General features: G+C 39.8%; 1 protein-coding gene across 1 annotated transcript in view; it reads right to left on the minus strand.

The window, feature by feature from the left end:
• NECTIN3 (nectin cell adhesion molecule 3) overlaps positions 1-24,621 on the minus strand; it is a 119,489-nt gene that overhangs the window by 18,269 nt on the left and 76,599 nt on the right. Inside the window, exon 7 of the mRNA XM_073306147.1 lies at positions 19,610-19,694. Coding sequence (XP_073162248.1) covers positions 19,610-19,694 — 85 coding nt within the window. The remainder of the gene's footprint in view (positions 1-19,609; positions 19,695-24,621) is intronic.

Genomic DNA, 24,621 nt, shown 5'->3' on the forward strand with positions numbered 1-24,621 from the left:
TGGATAAAACCAAGAGATACAAGGAAGTCAGCCACCAGACCTGGAATGGCACAGTGTTACTCGGTTCATACAAGTGTGTCATGAACAAAACCAGATTACAGTCTCCCTAGCAACAGAAAAATAGGCAATATGAAGCAGTCTCTCACTTCTTTAGAGATGCAAGTACATCACATAAATCTTGAAGAAATTAGAGATACATTCAATATCTAGATAGTCATTAAGTAATATAAGATTAATTAAACTTACATTGTAGAACTGTTGCAGATTGTGTTCATGTAAACTATCGCAGTTTGAGGAGAAAATGTTAAGTGGTGAAGTCTTATTTTTAGGACAACCTATATATACACAAGTACATAGGGAAATGTATGCAGTTGGAAGCCAGAAAGACCTGATAGACTTAATCAACAACTTGTATTGGCATACTGGAACTAGATAATGAAGAGAACCTTATACATCTTACATGTTTTTAGAATCCTCTAATAATTTCCCGCCTGCTGGTATGGGAGAAAATGCAGGTTTGATTACGATGATTTTAACCACTGTGCAGAAAAAAAAAAAAGGGCGGGGAAAGAAGGGGACAATTGAAAAGGTGCCACAAAAACATGACGGATTAGGAAAAATAATTTTTTTGAACTAAGCATTTTAACCCTAGGCGAAAACCTGATGACCAAAACCAGAATATCTTGCAGAAGGATTTGACGCAGAAGCTTTATATCCTTCAGAGTTCCTCGTCAATTACAGGGGACATAGACAACATACATTCTGGGGATGTGGATATCCGCAAACCGTGTCTGCCGATTGGATGCAGATACAAATATTTTATCTGCGCAGCGCTCCAGTTATGGCACTACCTGTTGCACACCTTCACCAACGTGGAGTAATGGTCTTTCCCTGTCTCACCAAGTGGCTCTTCGAGGTGTAGTCCTCATGTCATGGCCAGATCCCAGCTCTTGCTTATGTTCGTAATAGCGTGCAACTGTGTCACATCACACCTTAAAACTGCTTGCATTTGTTCTGCTTCAGGTCAGTCTATATCCCCAACAAGGACAATCTGAACAAATTGGTCTCCGTCCCTCAAAGCATGTTAGTGGAAGTATCTGAACGAGATGTGCTATGGGGGTTCCTTTCGATCATTCCCCTCCCACTCTTACATCAGTTTTGGATGCATCTCTCCTTGGACTGGCAGGTCAACTACAGGATCATACTGTACAGGGCATGTGGACCACCTAGGAGTCCACCCTTCATATCAATGTTCTGGAACTCAGGGTTGTAAGGTACATTAGCCAGCACTTCTTTCCCATGAGAATAGAAGATCAGCATGTTCACATACCAGACAACAGGGCCAGTATGTATTACATAAATTGAAAGCAGGTGGTGGGGAGAGGCCAGTTTAAGGGAGTTAGAGATTTGTTTAGGAGACCCGAAACATTTGAAGTTTGAGGCTAGGTACTGTCTTAACTAGTCCTGCTGGAGACCCTTCCCCCCATCCGCCGCCCATTTTCTGCTTGGAAAATTAACAGCTGAGTGGAAGTTCAGTGATTATAAACACTTTTCCCCCATTGACACTCTCTACTCATTCCTTATCGAAAAAATTCCCTCCAATGTTCCTTATTCACTATCCCCTCTACCAATCCATCCAACTCATTCACTTCCCCTCTCTCCTAGTTGTCTTCTCCTTCCTCTATCTAGGCTCTTCACTCCTTTGGCCAGCAGGATCAGTGGTATACATGAAAAGAATGGAAGTCTACAGATCCTTACACACAGAAAGAAAATGCCTTCTGATGAAGCTGCTCCCAAAGCTATTGGACACTGCTCAAACAGATGCAGTCATACACCACTTCAGACAAACATTACTGGGGATTCGGCAGCTTGATGGCCCTAAACTATGACCCTATTGGCCCTTTCATTACTCCATCTTATTTTTGCTAAGGCTTGAGATGAGCATAACTTTTCTAGGTGATTAAAAGGTACCTTCCTAACACATAGCAGGGAACTACTTTCCTTTTATTGTCACAGAGTTAGTGACAACACTTAAGTTCCACTCAGAAATTGTCTGTTAGATAAATGCCTATTTTTATTGCAAGTATTAATATACCCAGGTATCCTGTTAATTGATTTGGGGCCTTAAAGGTTTACTTTGATTCAAATTTTATTTCCCCATGTTTAAAATTGTGTTTTCTAGGCTTCTAAAATCAGAGATGCTGCAATACATCATTTCTTCAGTCACTTTGCTTAACGCAAGAACAAAAAGAAAAAAAAACCCACCACTTCAAAAGTCCATACCATGTTCTCCCTCATCCATGTTTCTTACACACATGTATACTCTCTCAAATATTCAAATCCTATGATAGCTGCAGTTTCTCCCTCCCCCCACTAATGCCTATCATCTTGTTTCCTAGAATCCATTCTAAATAGGTTTATCCTTATGTCCTTCTTTATCTTTATACAGAAGCACTTACAGGTAGTCATTCTAAAGAACATCAGGGACATTTTAGTATTCCATTATGAAGTCTTTTTGGTTTGTTAATATAGACAGGCCTCTATCTGCATCTCTTTTTCAGATCTATACTGAGGTAACTGGTTTTTCTAAATAGCTCTTTAGACTGAAAAAATATTGTGGTAGCGGCCAATAATTGCCTCTCATCTGATATGAAATTAATTATGATAGTCGGGAATATGACCTATCCTTCATTTTCATTATAAACAGCATTTTGTGACCCTAAACAGAATTGATGCCCCACTATGCTACAGACTTTACCAATATATTGTAGAGGATGGTTTGCTGTACAAAACTGTCTACTGATGCTGCATGTTAACAATTCACTTTGACTTAGACAAATCTCATCCTATTCCTTTTAATTGGTATGATTATAAATTTAGCTATTATATTGCTGTTCTATATTAACAGCAATACAGTAACATTACACTTTACAGCGGTTACTGTTGCGGAATCTAAACTTAATTACCACAAAGTGTTATTTGATCTAATCAGCTTTTCCCTAGGCTGAAATCAGTATTCAGTAACCTAACTTTTTAATGGCAGACACTATAATTTTTAATTAGAAACGTTAAAATAACCTTTATTAAATAATTTGGTAAGAATTTCCATTAGTCAGGTCTCACCAACTACCATGTGTCCCTACTCATGTTCATTAGTATTAAGAATTTGTCCAAAATATTTTTCAGTTATCTGGACTGTTTACTTGCTATTGAAAAGAATTTGCTCCATTATTTGTATCTTTTCTCCTTTTGCCTGTAATCTCAGTCTTTTTAAAGACAAACCTATCTGACAAGATAGTTGGCCTAACATCTGGAGAGAATGCCCAACAGCTTTTAAAGTAAGAGAGTCTTCATAAACCAACTTCAACTGATATTTCTGGGCTTCTTCTCTTCAGTTTAGTGCTTGTTGATGCACAAAGTCTAATACATCCCTCAGAGTGCTCTCAGAGTGCTTAGAATCAGACCATCTACATGTTGCTCGATTTCTGTGGTTAGTCTTGAAAGGGACAATGTGCAATAATCAGTTTTAATTACCCTAGTTACATGGAATTAAATGGTCTCCCCTTCCACAAAAAGTTAGCTATACATTCCTATTCCAGCATGTAGCTGGATGATCACCCCACTCCAGCCCTGAAGGGGTTAAAAGCAGCCCTGGAGAGGGCTGCAGCTGGGAAAAGGGATTAAGAACAGCTAGGGAAAGCTGACTATGTAGCTGACCACAGGTGTGGCTGGCTTAATCAGGGCCCAGCTGGCCCTTATAAGCAGGCTGTGGGCCAGAACCTGGGAGGGGAATCTCACTCTAGTCCTGCAGTGGGAAGGGCTAGCTGCTTGGGAGCAAAGTACCTGAAGCAGAGCAGAGCTGGGGAAGGGCAAAGGGAGCTGGGGAGCTCCAGCCTGGTAAACCCCCAGGCTGCAGGCCTTGTTGAAGGCCTTCAAAAAGGTACTGGGGCTGCAGCTGGGGATAGGCAAAGGCAGCAGGTCCGAACCCCTTGCCAATGATGAGCGGCCATTACAGACTGCAGTCTGCCCCAGTGAGCGGGGGCTTGATGATGACTGGCAGTAGCCACTGAGGCAAGGTGGATTTGGGGGGAGGGGTTCCCAAGGGAGGGGAGACCCAGAGTGTGGGGGTACTGCTTGGGCAGAACCCCAGGGTAAAGGGCACTGAGGTCTGGGAGGAACATAGGGCCAGCAGCAGGCGAGACACCGGCCTGCAGAGGGCGCTCCGTAAGCTGGAAAAGAGCCAATTCCCAGATGACCAGCAGGAGGTGCTGCACTGGTGAGTCTTCACCTCACTACACAGCACGATTGGAGTTTAACAGAAACTATTTGTTTTAGTTGGGTTCTATATCCTATAATTATCCATGTATTACTGTGACACAAGTTAAACCAGAACACAGCCATTCACAGGGCTGCCATAATTAAGTTTTATTCATCAGTAATGCAACAAGATACTTGTAAAACTTCCAGAGCCTACATAAAAAGTATTTCCATCCACTGACCAGCTTGTCGCCCAAAAATAATTCTAAAAAACATATAACTCTGAAAACAAGACCTTCATCTCAGTCTGACTTAAAGATTATAATGCTGTCTAGTACTGTATACAAAAGGGCTAAATAATTTATGAGCAAAGAGGTTCAATTTAATTATACTAAAGTTTTATGTGACCACTAATAGCAAAGTTATTACTCACTCATGTTAAAAAAGTACAAGGACAAACATTAATTCAGACAGTTTTGGTAGTCCTGCTTCTATTTCCAAGCTCTGTTAAGTGGTTAGATGTCTTACTGTTCACATACTTCTTCTTTTCCCACCTCACCTTCAAACCTGCATCCAGATATGCCAGGAGATCAGGACACACTAGATGCGGTTTAATTAGGCTACAACTTTATTCCTAAATGTCAGGGAGTACCCAGCAGATAAAAGTATACCGTGCAGGTAATTCCCTAATCATTTACCCATCCTGATCCCACCCAAGCAGGTGCTGGGACCTCACCACTTGCCTGGTCCAGGTAAAAGAGGGCTTTTCCTGTGCCGACATGGACCTAAATAGTCCTCCATCTCTTCGTGTCATCAGGGGAGGAATGGGTCAGCATCCCCAGGCTGAAGCTGCTGCAGCAGCAAGTCACTCTCTGGCTATCTAGACCTTAAAAGGGCCATACACCTTTTTCTACAAGCCAGACAATGACCCCCCACTGCTTAATGTGTGGTGAGGTCATTTCCTAAGTTTTTGTTTCTAACTATCCCAGTGACAATAAGTAGTCTGGTTTTATTCCCACTTAAAAAATGATACCAATATTATAAGAAGTGCTAGCGTTGTTGCTATTCCACACCATGCATATATTTCTTAATAGGTTGTCTTCACAGGATTTAATCAAATTGGACATTATTTCGGCAGTCACAGCAAGACAGAACCTGACTATGGTATTTTGTAATTAAAGTTAAAGTGAAAATTAAGGCAGTAGAACACTGACCATCACATTCTGTGCACACTTCTGGAAGGGAGAATACTCATTATATAGAAAGCTTCGCTATGCATAAACATAGTACAGCCAAAATTTTGGCTTAGCAAGTTAGCTTTTTAGTCATGAGTATTTCACAACTTCGGCCAGATGTTTGACTACTACCCTCACCCCCAGGGGTAGCTGAATTTCAGTGTTCAGCTGCTGGAAAAAAAAACAAATGAACAGTAGTTGAATAAAAATATGAAGTCAGACTTCAGTTCATTTTTAACTTCCAATCAACATTTCACACCAACTCTCTATCATTAGGTTACTCAGTTAAATTTTATAATTTACTGTTATTTTTTATGCACTGAAATGTTTCAATTTAGTGTTCTGTTTCTAATGAAAAATTGCAACATTTTAAGGTTTACAGTGGGTGCTTTTCAGAAATAAATTTGTTAACAGCAGATGGACCCATTATGCAACTCAAGACCTAAGACACAATGCCTTCAAAATTTAGAGAACATGCAGTCTGAGTTTCATCTTTGTGGCACTGACCCATCATCTTTAATTATAATCAAGGGTGATTTAGTATTTTAAAATTCCAACCACTTAAAATCAGAATACAGTTACTCGAGACATTTGCTTTAGTTAGTAATGTAACATTTAGATGCTGAAGAGCTGGTGCTGATCAAGCAAATGAAAGATTACAGCTTCTTCAGACTGTCAATTCGTAATCCACATCTTTAGAAGTATTTCCATGTAAAGCACACTTTGTGAAGTCTCGTGATTTTCTTTAATCTAGCCTAAAAAGTCCTACTATTAACTTGTTGAGTCTCAGCTAATAGATACTATGCCTTTTGCATTTGTAGCATCTTCATTTGATTCAAGTTCTACATTTAGAATACTCAAATTCAGTCAGTAAACTGTACGAGACTGAATTATTTATCTTTATTAAGTTCAAGGGCCAAGGACAGCATCTAGAAAGAGAAGTAGATTTCCCATCACCCTTCTTAGCAGTCCATTTCTTTTTCAAACAATCCAGAGTGAAGTTAATTTTTTATCTCAATATCACCATTTTCAACATTTAATAGTAGTTAGTGTTAAGTACAAACTGTATAGACCAATATAGAGATATTCTTACATCATTTCTGAAACAGAGGAAAGCACCTGAATACTATTTGATGCATCTGAAATGGCCCAAGTCAAAACCCACTGGCCAATGTCTCAAAAACATCTATCGATTTCTTTGGATGCTTTAGCCCAAAATTGTTTGGTACATTACCTCACCTCTGAAAAAGGAATATATTATGTAGAGGAAGGGGGAAGTATTATGTTTAAGACATTTCTGGTAGCAATTTACCACTCACCCACCCTTGGCTTAATTCTCTTCCCATGGAAGTTAATAATATAATTCAAGATGACTAACAAAGAAAGAGTTAAACAAATGCTTAGTATTTTTATGTCCACCTTCAATCTGAAATATTTGTAAAAGCAAATGTCAAGTAAACATATTTAGGATCATGTACACTGTTTTTAAATATTTTAAAATAATGCCCTAGTAACGATTAGGATCTATACCATTTATTCTGGTCAAAAAGCCTCTCCCTACTTCATTTTGGACACATTTGTTCCTCAGATAGCACAGCATACCTCCAATTCAACTAAAATACTTACTCAGGGAAACGAAGTATAAAATATTCAAGACCACAGGACTAAACTAAGATTAGTGTTCCCTTCATCAAGCTATTGCCAGGATTAGCTGTAAAATGTGCAATACAGCAAACCTGAAACATTATTTAACTAATATTTTGCACTTCTAAAGTACTGTGAAGGTTCTTGTATACATACATGTTTAACTTGCAAGGAGACTTCCATGGTTCTTGGAAAACTAAGTTTGAATAGAGCTTTATATTTCTAATCAGAGCATCCTCTACTTAAAATCAAGAGTTTTAAATCTTAAATAAAACTACAACATGAGTATCAAATAAATCTCAAGATTTTATGTACTGATCAATTCTCAGATTTGAATAGTCAATTTCATTATTTAAACTCAATACAACTTGAGTCAATTAATGGTTATTTGTTATATTAGCTTTAGAAATAACTGTGGCTAGAGAGATTCCATGAAATTAGCCAAGTACTTATTGGATCGTCCATTCTGGTACAAAGTAATATTTTCATTTGAGGGGTTTCTTTTAAACTACTACTTGCACTCCCTTTTATAGAGTAGAGTGATATCACTGTTTCAAGATCTCTTGGGCACTCTCCTCCCAAATGACAGTTTTTCAAGGAAGTTCTGCAGCTTGAGGCTGGGTGCCATATCACACATCTGGGAATACAAGACAACTCTCAACAAGAAGGTTCTTCTTAAATCATATCATTTTACGAGAGATTACGAAAGGAAAGAATCAGCCTCTCTCTTTCTCCACCACTAAAGCCTGGTTCATCTTTCATTTCAGATCAAGTTGGCTCCTCTGAGTTGCTGACATAACTCCAATATGCTTATAAAATGATGATTTTTCTTCTCACACACTGGTGACATCCCCTCTCTGAGCCCCAAACTTCCATATTTTGATTTCAACCATCTTCAGCTGCAAGGTTCTGTTTAACTGCACACTGTTGTCTGTTTTTGCTTTTCCTCTTATTCCATATACTCCTGAACATCTTACTATTCCTCTTATCTCAGTCTCACTTTCTGCTTTGCTCTTACATGCTCTCCTTTTTTGCAGTAGTTCTATTTCATGTATACCCAGCATCTTTACTCACTCTGTCCAATCCACTTTGATGAAGATATCCAAACACAAATCTCCATACGCATTGCCTTTAGAGGCACTTGGGCTTTGGCTTAATCTATGTATCTTGTATAATAGAGTCCTGCATCAGAGAAGACCTCTTTGTCTTATGTATTGATGTGCCAGATACAACTTATAGCCATCTACAATAAGAAATGTTTCACCAAATCCTTGAAAAGAAGAACATTAGGTTCTTAAGTGGCAGTATAGTACTCAACCCACCTTAGACTCGATGGAGATGGAAAATCATAGCCTCTGTAAAAATATTCTTTATAAAACCATGAGTTTCTCTACTTAACATTTCACCAGTAAAGAAAAAGTGATAAATTTAATGACATGTACGTTTACAGTCACATTATTCTGCCTGTCCTACATTATCCTTCATTTCAATGTCGTCATGACTTTAGCAATCTATGTTTCCATTAATACCAGGAATTTGAATTGTAGGGCGTTATTGCATGTGCCTTAGTCTCCATGTTTTTTGCCTGGAGTAATTTGCACATACAAAAAAAAAAAAATCAAGAACTATGTGGAAGTCTGGCTCAAGCGCTATATTCCACGTGAAATTTGGCATTATAATTTTTCAGATGGAGTGACACACTTAATCACTGTATTGAAATAAGAACAAGCAATAGGTTGGAATTCCAGTGTGAGCAAATAGAGAGGCAAGAGTAGTCTCTAAGGTGCCACAAGTACTCCTTTTCTTTTTGCGAATACAGACTAACATGGCTGTTACTCTGAAACATATAATCTGAGTGACATTTTCAAATCTGAAATTTTCAGCATTCAACATCTGCAGAACACTGACTTGTATCCCTGGTCTTTTTAGACCTTGAAACAGCCCTTATCCTTCAGATTATGCAAGGACACACAGGCCATTGATTACTGACTGATTCTTTTAGCATCTCAAGTGTTTTGGGCTAGTGTGCCCAAATAAAAGACATGATTAATCACATCCGATTGGACTGTGTCTACCACTGGACTAAATGTCAGCATAGTTTAGTTCAATTTTATTATTCATACTCTGACTTTAAGGACAGAAGGGACCACTGTGATCATCTAGTCTGACCTCCTGCACGTTGCAGGCACAGAACCTCACCCACCCACTTGTGTAATAGACCTCTAACCTGTGAGTTACTAAAGTTCTCAAATCATGTTTTAAAGATTTCAAGTTACAGAGAATTCACCATTTACACTAGTTTAAACCTGCAAGTGACTCATGCTCCATGCTGCAAAGGAAGGCGAAACCCCCCCAGGGTCTCTGCCAATCTGACCTGGGGGAAAATTCCTTCCTGACCCCAAATGTGGCAATCAGTTAGCCCCTGAGCATGTGGCCAAAGCCCACCAGGCAGATACCTGGGAAAGCATTCTCTGTAGTAACTCGCAGCCTCCCCATCTAGTGTCCCCTCTCCAGCCATTGGGGATTTTTGCTACTGGCAGTTGCCGATGTTCAAGCGTATTTATCCCTCTGATACATTTATAGAAAGCAATAGTTTCTCCTATCAGCCTTCTTTTGGTTAGGCTAAACAAGCCAAGCTCGAGTCATCTCCTAAGGTAGGTTTTCCATTCCTTGGATCATCCTAGTAGCTCTTCTCTGCACCTATTCCAGTTTGAACTGATCTTTAATAAACACGGGAGACCAGAACTGCACACAATGTACTACATGAGGTCTCACCAGTGCCTTCTAGAATGGTACTAACACTTCCCTGTCTTAACTGGAATACCTCATCTGATGCATCCTAGGACTTCATTAGCCTTTTGCATGGCCACATCACACTGTTGATCATAGGATGACTATGAGCGGCCAAACAGACATACGTCTTTCTCCTACTCTGCCACTTTCCACTAAAATCCCCAGCTTATAGGAAAATTCTTGTCGTTAGTCCCTAAATGCATGACCTTGCACTTTTCACTATTAAATTTCATCCCATTTCCATTACTGCAGTTTACAAGGTCATCCAGATCTTCTTGTATGTTATTCTGGTCCTCCTCCATATTGGCAATACCTCCCAACTTTGTGTCATCTGCAAATTTTATTAAATTCTATTATCTTGATTTAGGGCTCGTCTCTACTACCAGGGAGATCGACGCTGCTGCAATTGATGCAGCAGGTGACTATTTAGCAGATCTAGCAAAGACACACTAAATCGATGACAGAGCACTCTCCAGTCAACCCCAGCACTCCAGCTCCCCAAGAAGATTAAGTTAAGTCAACGGGAGAGTGTCTTAGGAAAGTAGACTTACGTTATGTCGACTCCAGCTACATGAATAACGTAGCTGGAGTCGACATAACTTAGGTAGACTTACCCTGGTAGCGAAAACAAGCCCTGAAAGAAGTACAGGCTCAATAAATGCCAGTTATTCACCTGATTTATAGGCAAAATGATAATCCCATGGTTACTCAAGTGCTGCATGACAATTCCTGAAAATGGCATCCTAGGACCAACCAGACTATACATTTTATAGGCTTGTCAGCCTGACATCGATCCCACATAAAGATAATGGAAAGGCTGATATGGGACTCAAACAAACAACTGAAGGCAGACAATGTAATTAATGCAAATCAACATGGGTTTATGGAAAACAGATCCTGTCAAAACTTACCTTTTTTTGGTAAGATTACAAGTTTGATTGATAAAGGTAATAGTGTTGATGTAATATACTTAGACTTCTGTAAGGCATTTTACTTAGTACCACACAACATTTTGATTAAAAAACTAGAATATAGAAAATTAACATGGCACACACATTAAATCAGTGATACTCAATTAGATTGACCTGCAGGCCAATTCGAGAATTTCATGACAAGAGGCAGGCCATTTGTGCAGAAAGCTGACCAAAAAAAACCCCCCAAAACCACAAACTTAGGCTGCCAATAAATGAAGACTGATTGCCACAAACACGGGTGGTAATGTTGATTATAAACTTTATTAAAAGATAAACGTTGCAATCTCTAATGGGAGAGGAGACATTGACGATCTCTGGCAAGCTTTGTGAAGAGTGATTTGTAGGAGGCCAGGGCAACATGAATGCACTGGTGAAGATGCTCATCTGTCAGGCAATCACAGTGTTGGTTTATCATATTTATGGTAGAAAACCCAGATTAGCAGAGAGATGTTGATCCAAGCATCTTTTAAAAAGATAATTACTAGATTCTGGCTATTCTGAAACTGGTCAGCCTACTGAGTCCAGAAATCACAAAGTCCCACTACTCTGAATTTTGCCTTCAAGACATCAGAGCTCTGGAGCCTTACAATTTCTAATTGAAAGGCACCTTCATCAGCTGAATCAAGATTGTTCTTTGCTTCAGAAGGCCAGTGTTCTTTGCTTCAGCAGAGACAACAAAATGCATCACGAACAAATAAAAGCAAATCCTTCAGAATTTTAAAATTCTGAAATCTCATTTTAAAATTTTCGCTCAGATTGTTTAGGAATTCTTGTATCATTTTCACAGACCTTTCATCTGTAGCTACTACGTGCAATGTGGGAAAGTGCAACATCTCTCCTGTCGTCTCCCCGAAAGATTACAAGATTCCTCTGAAAGGCACATACTTTTTCAAACAGATTCCTGACACTGCTTGCATGGCCTTGAAGTTGCAAGTTGAGAAAATTCAAGTGACCAGCAATATGGCACAAAAAGGCTACTTGTGACAGAGGGAACATCATTCATAAATTGCAGGAACTTGCAAGTCTTGTGGTTTGAAAGAAATTCTATTATTTCTTTTTGAAGTACACAAACATCTCTAACACACTCCCCCTCCTTAACCAGAGAAACTAGTCATGCTGCAACAGGTCTCCGTATTCAGCCAAAATGTCTTGTAAAAAAGCTTTAAAAAGACGATGATGCAAGCTAGAAGTTGAGTGTATGTGGTTCACATACACAATGTAATCTAATTACAACACCATTGTTTTTTTTCATGTCCCCAGAAAACTTACTGCACAGAATAGTCTGGTAAATGATGCAGTGAAGTATATTTAATGAAGCATGTATTGCTGCCAAATGTGAAGCAAAGCCCTTCTCTTTCCCTGTCATGGAGGGACATCAGTCTGTAACAAGCAAGTTAACTTTCTCCAGGTCTAAAACTACTATTTTTTTTTTTCAAAAAAATACTTTTACCTTTTCAAAAATTATCTCTTCTGTGGTGTAGGTTTCTAATTGTATTATGCACAAAAATTTTCATAGAAGATCATAAAATCTAAAACAGCGATAGCTGGGCAGTGTCACTTAAATCACTTGATCATCCACTGCAAGAAACCTATATTTGGCATTTTTTTAAATTGGAAAGCAGTGCTCACAACCAATCCTCATAAATTACATCCAATCTTCACACTGCAGTGGAATCAGACAGGGGATCTTGCTTCACATGGTGCACATCATCTTTGCTTTTATCTTCAACAAAAAGCTCTTCCAGCATTTCCAATGTTCACTCTTTCACAAACATCCAGGAAAGGCTCTCCTTTTAACCAGTACCAACATGATCCAAAGAGAAGGAAGTGTTGCTTTTTCTTGTAGATTGGCTGATGCTGTGACAATAAAATTTTAAGTGTGATACAAAGACTTCAGATTTTCCATTTTGTCACATCTCACAACACTGCCAGGAGGATAGGCCACGTTGAAGTTACTGTGGTTTGATTCAAAGTGGTGCCTCATGTTGACAGCCTTACAGACTGATGCAGTCATTTGGCATATTAAAACACAAAGGTTTTGCATTTAAAGGGGGTAGTTTAATAAAGAAAATCTGCTGTCCAGTGTGGATTAAAAGCTTGGTTTTGCTGTTGACTGTGTGACATTTACTCCCAGTTGTGTTGATTTTTGGCTCTAACTAAAAAAAAAAGGACACAATTGTATCGCTATTGTGAGAACTTAAGATCCAGTAACAAATGCTTAATTTGCACTGGGGATGAGCCCTCGCACCTCTGGGCTCCCAGCCAGCATCTGCCATTCCCTGGCTGACCAGCAGCAGCAGCGCACAAGTAAGGGTGGCAATACCCCATGCCACTGTTACTTCCGCCACACTGCTAGCGGTGGCATTGCCTTCTGAGCTGGGCAGTCAGCAAGCAGCTGTTGCTCTCCAGCCGCCCAGCTGGTGCTTAATTTGTCCCAGAGCTGAGCCCCGGCACCTTTTTCATTACAAATTAAGCACTGCCAGTAAGTTACTTACTAAGGAAGTCATAGACAAATGATAGGCAGTGCATCACTGTTCGTGAATGTAATTCTAAACATTTTTTAAGGTGAGCTAGCAGGTCACGCTGGAAGCCTCGGTGGGCCACATCTGGCCCATGAACTTCTCACTGCATATCTCTGTATTAAATGGATTAACAGTAACGGGCTAACTGATAGGTCTCAAAATGTAATTGTAAACAAGGAATTGTTACTAAGCAAGTTGTTTTCAGTGGGATCTGTAGACATCAGTTCTTAGTCCTATGCTATTTAGGATTTTTAATCAATGCTGGAAGAAAAAAAATCACCACTGATGAAATCTGAAATGGCTTGAAAACTGTCGGCGTGGTAAATAATGAAGACAAGTCACTGATATAGAACACTCTAGATCGCTTGGTAACAGGGGTGCAAGAAAATAATATGTATTTTAATATGGCTAAATGTAAATATATACATCTGGCAACAAAGAATTTAGGTGATACTTACAGAATGACTATCCTGGGAAGTAGTGACTCTGAAAAACTTTTGGGCGTCATGGTGGATAAGTCAGCTGAACACGAGCTCCCAGGGTAATAACAGTGGCCAAAAGATGGATCCATCAACAAGGGAATCTCAAGAACGAGTGGAGGGGTTATTTTACTAGTGCACCAGTGCAACTGCTGTGGGAATACAGTGTTCAGTTCTGGTGCCCACAATTCAAGAAGGATGATCAATTGGAGGGGGTTCAGAGAAGAGCCATGAGAAGAATTAAAGGATTAGAAAACATGCCTTATACTTATAGACTCAAGGAGCTCAATCAATTTAGCTTAAGACAGATAAGGTTAAAAGGTGACTTGATTACTGTCTATAAGATGGGGAACAAATATTTAGCAATGGGACTCTTCCATCTAGCACAGAAAATGTAACCTGATCCAATGGCTGGAAATTGAAGACAAATTCAGACTGGAAATAAGGCAAACTTTTAATGGTGAGAGTAATTAACCATTGGAACAATTTACCAAGGGTTGTGATGGATTCTCCATCACTGAATTTTTAATCAAGAGTGGACTTTTTCCTAAATGATATGCTCTCGGAATTATTTTAGGGAAGTTCCATGGCCTGTGCTATACAGGAAGTCAGCCTAGAGGACCACAGCAGTCCCTTCCAGCCTTAGAATCCATAAAGTACTGTGAGATTATGTCTAGCCAGCATATTATAAACTACAGTAGTTGTAGGAGATTGATTACAATACATTGTCCAATAGAAACCCATCAGACGTACTTGATTCAGTAACTGCTCAATTTTTTTCATCTTTCACACTCAAATTAGTCAATTAGTTGAAGTTCAATTTGTGCTTTTCCTGTTTTAAGTAAGCACATATGACAACAGTACTGCTGCTTTTCCAATATTCCCCATAAAAACACCAGGCCTTTTTCTTAATGACCCCTAACAAAAAGTAGAGGCAACAAGTGGTACTAATGTCTTCTGTAGAGCTTGGTAAAGTTTTTTTTTTTTGACAAATAGTTTGTTTGCCAAAAATGCAGTTTTGATCAACCCAAAGCAATTTGTTAATTTGACCAATAGTTGCAGCAAGTTTCTTTTCCCTGAGACCTACAGGCCATTCACAGAATACCCAACGGAGAGAGGTGGTGGCAATGGTCATTCAGTGTGGCAATTAATAGAATCACTCAGCCAGAAACCTGGCATGACTCTGTAGCATTGGATAGATCATTCACCAAGGACGTAGGACACTCATGTTCAAGTCTATGCTCCAATGACTAATTATTATTTATTTACACATAATTACACCTTCACTAGGAGACTCTGACAAAGCCCCCGCCAGACTATTCCATATTCCCCGCCAGACTCCTGCAACAAGGGACAATGAAATTCAATTCCCCCCACCAATTCACATGGGTGAATTGAACCCCATCTCCCACACCATAGGTGAATGTCCTAACCACTGAGCTACAACTTACCAAGGAGGGCAGCAGCACTATGCTCACCTCTGGCCGTTTTGTGAATTTAGCACTTTAAAAATGCCTGAAAATATTAGTTTTGGTTTCAACTAAAGAGATTTCATTTGATTTGATTTCTTTTGGATTCAGTTTTCCTGAACACTCGAGAGGTCGAGGTACCTTGTGTTGTGTGGCTGTTCATGTGGGCTCTCCAACCTAACAGGGATGGATCTGTAATAACGCTCCTGTCCAGAGTGGAAGGGAGAAAAGAGAAGGTGACTCACCTTGTGCAGTAACTGAGGTTCTTCAAGATGGTTGTTCCTGTGGGGGGTGCTCCTCCTCAGGTGTCTGTGCCATTTCAGGCACAGGGAGCACCCACACCTAAGGTGGAGCACCCACAGGAACACTCGAAGAAGGGACTCCCATGCATACCTGATGAGGGTTTGTCCATCACAGCAGAGAAAATACTACTTTGACTGGAAATGTCACCAAGAGGTTCATGGAATGGCAATTTAGAGAATATACTGACTGCAGCTGTGTTTGAAAGCAACAAAGAGAGAGTCTTCTGAATGGGGTGACATAGGTGCATGAGGCCATATGACCTAGGAAAGAGACAGACATGACTTGACCGGTACTCAAAGATTGTTTGGGACGTGAGCGATGATAGTTTTCATGGCTTGGAACCTGTTCTTGGGCAGATATGCTCTTGCAGAGGTAGAATTTGAGGTTGCCCTGATGAAGCCCAGAGGGGGGAGGAGGGTTCCCATTCTGGGTCCGATTGAGGACACATGGTCTTCTCCATGAGATATCTGTGGAGACAAAAGTTCCTGCCCTTCTCAGGTATGGCTAGGGAATGACTGGGAAATACTGCACCTCGCCATGATGTGGACTTCCCCAAGGTAATACAGGCAGTGCTGGTGCTCATCACTGACCAAGAAGAATCGCAGACAGGAAGCAGAGTTTGATGCCTGGAGTCCTGGGCCTAGTCTGACACCCAAACAGGGTATGGGGGTCCCCTCAGGAGACTAACACTAACTGTAAAAACTCTTAAAAATGTTAACTATTTATGAACTAAGTAATTCCTATTTTGTAGAATGAAGCCAAAGCCATGGACGCTGAAGGTTCTCATTTGGTGGTGAGAAGGAACTGGAGAGGCAGTTAGTATGACCTGCCCTTTATTCCCTCAGACAGAGGCATGAGGTGAACCAGAGCACTTGCACAGACCAGTGGATGCTACTTTCAAATTCTCCAGCTCTGAATGCATGGTGCATATGCGTAACCCCACAATGCAATACAATGGGGACTAGCATTTGAAGAAGCAGCACTGCTTTCTCCATTAGGACCTTTAACTTTAAGACAGTGTTTTTAGTTAAAGTTCTTCTATACCTTCATTCCAAACCTCCTCTTCTGCAAAGAAAATTTGCATCTCAATATCTTAGAGATCTTTGAATATGTCAATGAAGTAATGGATAAAGGATAAATGGATAAAATATATTAATTTCAGCTTCCAAATATTCTCTGACAAGATTCCTCATAAGTTACCACAAAAAGTCCACATGGTCATCACATGAGAAAGTAAATTTTGTCATGGTTCAGTAACTGACTAGGAAACAAAGTCAAAAGTAGAATTAAATGGCTGATTTTTCTTATGGTGAAAGATTAACAGTAGAGCGCACCAAGGTTATATACCAAGGCCAAGAGTTTAATATATTTGTTAATAGTCTGGAGTAGGGAGAGAGGCCAGTAATGAGGAAACAAAATTTACAGTTCATATGAAGTTATAGATTAGTGAGAACCACAAAGGACTGAGGATTTTCAGACGGACCTAAACAAGTTAGGTTATTTGGCAGCATGACAGTAGGTGAATGCAATGTCAAAAAATGCAAAGAAAAGCACACTGTATGGAAAAAAAAAATCAAGAATTCTCTTACAATTCCCAAGGGTCTAAATAGACTTAATCTTCTTACGAAAGGGGCACAGATGTCAATGTTGGCCGCTCAATGAAGACCTCTACTAAAGGTAGATACATGGTTTAAAAAAAAAAAAAAGGAAATGGTATCAGGATGCCTAAGGAATAGGATAGCGACTAATACAAAGGTTTTATATAAGAACATTGCATACATCACTTGTGTGGCCTCAACTGAAACAGTGGATGCAGTACTGGCCACCACATCTCAAAGAAAGGTCTATTGCAGAATGCAAAGGGTTTCAGAGAACAGTGGTGAGAATGATCAAGGGCATGCAAAAATATTAGGATTGTTTACCATAGAACTAAAAGGAATAAGAGCAGACATGATAAAATTTAAATAATGAATGGAATAGAGAAGGTAGACAGGGAGGACAGAAGTTCCCAGTCTCATTACACAAGAACAAGTAGACATTTAGCGACACTATTGGACAGCAAATTCAAAATTGAATTAAGGAAATAACTTTTCACACAATCTGTGATTAGATTGTGAAACTGATTGCCTCAAGAAGTTGAGGTCAAGAATGTTCAAATTTTAACAAGGGACTGGACATTTACATCAATAAGAGCATCAGTTTTCATAATTAATACTTTTGCAAGACACTAAGCCTTGATGCTTAAAGCAATCTCTATGAGATATCAGAGTGAGACCGAATTGTGTGTGTATGGGGGGGGGGGGAGCAGGAGGAGAGGGAGAAGAAGTTTTCATCAGGCTTACAATGTTATTGGTCTTACAGTGGTCCATAACTCCATAATTAAGGACTTCACTATTTAACTAGGGTGAAGGAAATGCTGTTTTTTTGCAGAAATTTTCCTTCAGGCAATTCTGAACAAAAACTATAGAATGTGTGAACCAAGTGGCAAATCTGCATTCAGTGTGAAAACTCAGCTTTGTTCCAAAGCTGAAGTCTTCTCCTGGTGCCCAAATCTCCATCACCCTTTTCTTCCCATTTCACCTTAAGTCCCGTTGCTTTTAAACCCAATTCATCTCAGTGATTCTGTGTGAAAGAAAAAACAAAGGTCTAACAGATGCCTTCCCTGCTATTTAAGGTACAAGACAGTCACACAGGTCTTTTTCTCCCCTTAACACATAACTAGAGCCTTAATTATTTCAGGCTATCCCAGCTGCATCTTCTCTCTCTCTCTCATCTCATTGTGGTAAAATGAGCAGTCAATATTCAAATGGTAGTATCTTGTGTATCAAAGTTTTCTTGCTTTATATGGTTAGTAAGTTAAGAGGAAGGAATTACAGAAAAATTTCAGCCCATTGACTGAATTTGCAAAGTATTTTACAAACCTGTATTACAATGGAGCTTGATATGGTAAAGCTTTAACAAAAATTTCATTAAATACTATGGATACTGAAATACTGAACTGAAGCCCAGATTAGAGCACTCCTAATGAATGAAACTCTAGGTAGAGTGAAGTCATTTCTGTTATTGACTTCAATGGGACCAGGATTTCACTCCTGGTCTGAGGTTCAAAATCCACATCCAGCCTCAGTTTTGAGGCTCATAACACCTCTAAATTTTATGAGGGGGTTGGGTATAGTGCATTACATAAAGTTAAATACTAATATTCCCCATTGAGGATGCTTTCAGTAATGAATGTTAAAATTAGTTGTATGTATGTTGCTTAATACAGAACAAACCTTTCTAGTAAATCAACCAAGTCTGACTGACAGCAGAGTTGACTAGTTCAATTATGACAAAGGTACTCAGGGGCCTATACTGCCGCCCCCACTCCCCCAATCACAGAAGCCATCATTGTAAGGCACCTCCGCTACTGAAAGACCATACACTAGGCTAACAGGATGGCCACTCCTGTGGTTCTTCCATGGCAGGGGGCATTATTAATTCATCTGTGTAAGGAAGCTTACACTGACAAACCATTAATACTTCTAACAATGCAGTTCTGTCCCCATCTTTTCAGGTGCACTAAAATATTCTGAAGCATAAAATAATCAACTATCATTTACGAGTTATTTTGCTTTAGAGCAGCTATGGCAGTTGTGTTTAATACATGCCAATTTCAGCAAATTACAGCATTTCCATGTAAAGTTAATATATTATAGAGAAAACAAATAGCTAATTAAAATTAAACCCTTTTAATGCTTTAATACTTCAGTAAAATAGTTGTTTCTTCCACTTAAGTTTAAATCAACATCATGTTGCAAAAATCCAACGTTAGTCAATTCCCGTTACAAGGACCTGTACATATAACACTGAAGTATTCTTGTAAGCAACATAATGTTAGTTAGCACATGCTTATTCTCTGTTTTGAAATGTTAAAATTACTCATTCACCTACCTGAAGCATGACTTCTTTCTGAGATACAGAAAGGGCTCTTTCCTCATATGAAGGTGGTGGTTTGTGTGTGGGTGGAAGATCAATCCTGCATAAAAAGATTATACAGTTTAACTTGGCATATTTGTGAAGACCAAATGAACAGTAACGTCAGTATTCTCCACAGTAATACCTTCACAGAAACGCCCTGGATACATATTCTACAGTTTGTTTCCTCGCACCACTAATAGATCTACAATGAAACTGAGTTTTGTAAACGTAACTTATTGGCAACCACCAATTACATGCACCTTCGTATTCTTTAACTCTACTTATTCTTCCTATGGTATGTGTTCTTTGTAATCAGATTTGCATACGAGATGCTTACTTTGGATAACTGTCTGCAGTACAGAAAAAAAGTACTAATTGAAACAATGGGAATTATTTGATTTCTCTATGTTCAAATTAAAAATATTTTTTTTAAATTATGGGAAAGACTTCAGTGTACTAAGAACCTTAACTATGAATACTCAAATGTTAGGGATATAATTTCTAGCTGAGGCCTAGCCTGACATGAGTAATTAACACACACAGGGAGACCTCATTCTTTGGAAGACAGGATTAGGTAGTAACAATCATTGGACTGAAAACAGGACATATGCACTAAGGTAAGTATATAGGTCAGTAAACTAAAAAGAATATCTGAGCAAACTAACCTAAGAGGGAGAACACAGTGAACTATTTGTTATGACCTACATAAGAGACAAATAAGCTAGGAATGTAGAGATGAGATAAAGAGGAAGCCGAACCATGGACAGAGCATGGACAATACATGCTGTACGGGCACTGGTTCTCGCAAAGTAACCAAGCCAATACACAAATATGTGATGTAATGCATAGTAAATGCAAAGGGATGTGTAATGTATATAAAAGTGAGAGAGTAACTTTGGAGCTGTGAAGTACCCTGCATCCAGCCCCCCGCTTTTGAGTCTTATCAACTCCGCATAGCACTATTGTACGCCAAATAAAAATACCTGAGTGATGAAGTGGAATTGAGTTCTTGGGAAGCTGATGGAGAGAGGTCTGAGGGAATCCCAACATTATCATCCTTAATGAATTTTGTTAGATTTGAGTAAATCTTAAGGTAAGTGCTTACTTTGAAAGTTACCTCTTCTCTTCTGAGAATACCTAATTTGTGAATCTTCATTAATTAAGATAAAGTATTTCCACACAGAAAAGGAGAGAACCAAAAAAGTAAATGTGTTCTCTACATCTGTCTCCAAGTACCGGCATGGAAGGGGAAGTTGGAAGCTGGAGCTCATAATATATACTAAGGAAGACGTGAGTGTGTAGGTGCTAGGCAACTGGAGGAGCTGTTAAATCTTTACTGTCCCAGAACAGCCAAAGTAAACTAGAATGATTTTAACAATGCATTGCAGACCTGAAAAAATAAGACTGAACTACACTTGTTTATATTACTTTTCATTTAACATGTAGTTTAAGGATTCTTTTAGTGATGAAGAGTTAGTCAGTTAAGTCCCATCTGACTAGTACCTCATGGATTTATTTTTGTCCACTTAATATTCATGATGATCCCATGAACTTCAACTGCAGTTAAACATCTGAGCCTAGAGTTTTGTTTTCTATGTTACTGTAGTGTGTAGTTCAATTACGAACAAGTGAAGCAGCACCTAAGAATGAACGTATGATTTAATGCAAATTTTCTATTCTATCCAGATAAACCCTTTGTAGGGACCTTGGATTTTCACTAGATCAATCCTTGGCACTCCCTCCCTCCTCAAAACAGTCTATTTTTTAAACGTTAAACTGAGCACCAAGTAACTGAAGCACTTTTCAAGATTTTGTTCTTTGTGCCTGGGTTAGTTAAGTGTTTTAGTTTTTGATTAAGTATTTCATATGTAATGTTCCTGAGGGGGAAAAAAAATGCCCCTTTTAGTCTGCGTCTAATCAATTCATTTCATTTGAGGTACCCAGATAATTCCTTTAATTCATTGGGACCCAACCTTATTACACAGGAGGGCCTCAAACCTTAGCACAATGTTGTGTGGGCCAAACAGATTATACATATTTTCACAAGATTTAAAGTCACCTGTATTAATTTATATTTTAAGTTCAGCTTGTTTCATATCTACTTAGATAATAACAACCTCTATACAGTATTGTGTATTTACACACTTGTAAAATGATGTAAACATGAGGACAAAACGCTAATGAATCATCTCTTATTGTGCTCAGCAGGCCACGGGCCTTATGAAACGCTCTGGTACACAGTGTACAGCCTGCAGGTTGGGCACCCCTCATTTCATTAGCATCAATTTACATAATATAGCAGTTTAAGACTATATAGATAGCTGATTTAAGTGTTTAATCCACATGAAAGTCAAAGAAATTTAAGTTACATATTTATGTGGTTAAATTTGAGATGGAGAAGTGTAAACTCAAGAATGAGAGACTATGAATTGTTGATTATCATCACATGGTACTTAAAGCATTTAAGTCAAAGAGCAACTTCTGACTTCTTACCACCCTGTTTATGTTAACTTAAATTTCTATTGTTTCCCCTTCAACATGAAATGTAGTTAAACGGCAGAGTTGCAAGACAAGGATTTCCCTTCACTTTTCAGGAAGTCTCTATTTAGTTATATTTATATAAGTCAACTAAGTTGTTTTTAAGTTTCTCTTGTAACAGTGACTTAAAGCATTAAATTAAATTTAGACCTTTACGTACATTTTAGTGGATATTCTCTTTTGTGTAACAAAGACATACATATGTGTATGTTCATTAGAAGTCCTTAATTTAAGTTTGCTTAAACTCTATTTTGTCTTTTAAAGCCTACGTTCTTTTTAAAAAGTTACCTCATACGGGGATACTTTTGTAAGATAGGCCCGTACAATGATTGACATGACTATCAGTCACCTCCTAAAATTTGCTTTCTTAAAAATCCAAAGTCACTAAAGCCCTGGTCTACACTACTAGTTTAGGTCGAATTTAGCAGCGTTAGAGCGATTTAACCCTGTCCACACAACGAAGCCATTTTTGTTGGCTTAAAGGGCTCTTAAAATCAATTTCTGTACTCCTCCCTGACAAGGGGATTAGCACTGAAATCAACATGGCCGGGTCGAATTTGGGGAAGTGTGGATGCAATTCAATGGTATTGGCCTCTGGGACCTATCCCAGCATGCTCCATTGTGACCACTCTGGACAGCACTCAACTTGAATGCACTGGCCAGGTAGACAGGAAAAGCCTTGAAAACTTTTGAATTTCATTCCTGTTTGGCCACTGTGGCAAGCTGATCAGCACAGGTGACCGTTCAGATCTCATCAGCAGAGGTGACCATGGAGTCCCAGAATCGCAAAAGATCTCCAGCATGGACCGAACGGGAGGTACTGGATTTGATCTCTGTATAGGGAGATGAATCTGTGCTATCAGAATTTCCAAAAGACAAAATGCCAAAATATTTGAAAAAAATCTCCAAGGGCATGAAGGACAGAGGCTATCACAGGGAGCAGCAGTGCTGGGTGAAACTTAAGGAGCTCAGGCAAGCCTATCAAAAAACCACAGGGACAAATGCCTGCTCGGGGTCAGAGCCCCAGACACGCCGCTTCTATGACGAGCTGCATGCAATTCTAGGGGGTGCCCCTACAGCTACCCCACACCTGTACGTGGACTCCTGCAAGGGAGCCTCACACAACAGGGATGAGGATTTTGGGGACAAGGAAGATGAGGAGGAGGAGGAGGGGGAGGGTAAAGATAGCACACACCAGGCAAGTGGAGAAACCACTCTCTCTGACAGCCAGGAACTGTTTATCACCCTGAAGCCAATACCATCCCAACCCGGGTTCCCGGACCTTGAAGGCGGAGTGTACCTTTGTAAATAAAATACACCATTTAAAAGCAAGCGTGTTTAATGATTAATTTGCCCTGAAGCCTTGGGATGCATTCGCGGCCAGTACACCTACTCAAAAAGTCTGTTAATGTGGCTGGGGATGGAGCGGAAATCCTCCAGGGACATCTCAATGAAGCTCTTCTGGAGGTACTCCCAAAGCCTTTGCAAAAGGTTTCTGGGGAGGGCAGCCTTATTGCATCCATGGTAGGATGCTTTACCACGGCAGGCCAGTAGCATGTAATTGGGAATCATTGCATTAGAAAGCATGGCAGCATGTGGTCTCGGTGTTTGCTGGCATTCAAGCAACATCTGTTCTTTATCTCTCTGTGTTATCCTCAGAGTAATATCATTTATGGTCACCTGGTTGAAATAGGGGAATTTTATTAAGGGAACGTTCAGAGGACATTCCTGCTGGGCTGTTTGCCTGGGACTGAAAAGAAATCCTCCCCACTGTTAGCCACGCGGTGGGGGGAGGGGTGAAGCGATCATCCCAGAGAATTGTGTGTGTGTGTGTGTGTGGCGGGGGTTAGTTCGGTTTGTGCTGCATGTTAACCTGAAAATATCAGCTCCTCCTTTTAAATGGCCAATGTGTCTTTTTCAATTTTACTCTCTTTTTTTTCCTCCCACAGCTGCAAGTGTTTCAACACTGCAACTAGCATTTCCCTCCCAGAGGCGAGCGCAGATGAGGCAGTGAAAACAAATGCACTCGTGATGAAATGTTCTGAGCTCATGCAGTCCTCCTGCACTAAAAGAGCTCAGCAGAATGCGTGGAGGCAGACAAAGGCAGAATCCAGGCAGCACAAAATGAACGCAAGGACAGGAGGGACGCGCGAGAGGAGAGATAGGTGAAGCAACAGGAGAGGTGGCAGGATGCAAAGCTGAGGCTACTGGAGGATCAAACCGAAATGCTCCGGCATACGGTTGAGCTGCAGGAAAGGCAGCAGGAGCACAGACCACCACTGCAGCCCCTGTGTAATCAACTGCCCGCCTCCCCAAGTTCCATAGCCTCCTCACCCAGATGCCCAAGAATGCGGGGGGGGGGGGGGGGCAGAGGGAGGAACCCAACCACTCCACCCCAGAGGACTGCCTAAGCAACAGAAGGCTGGCATTCAATAAGTTTTGTAGTG

The sequence above is a fragment of the Lepidochelys kempii genome, chromosome 1 (assembly GCF_965140265.1).
Source record: "Lepidochelys kempii isolate rLepKem1 chromosome 1, rLepKem1.hap2, whole genome shotgun sequence".
Classification (NCBI taxonomy): Eukaryota; Metazoa; Chordata; order Testudines; family Cheloniidae; genus Lepidochelys; species Lepidochelys kempii.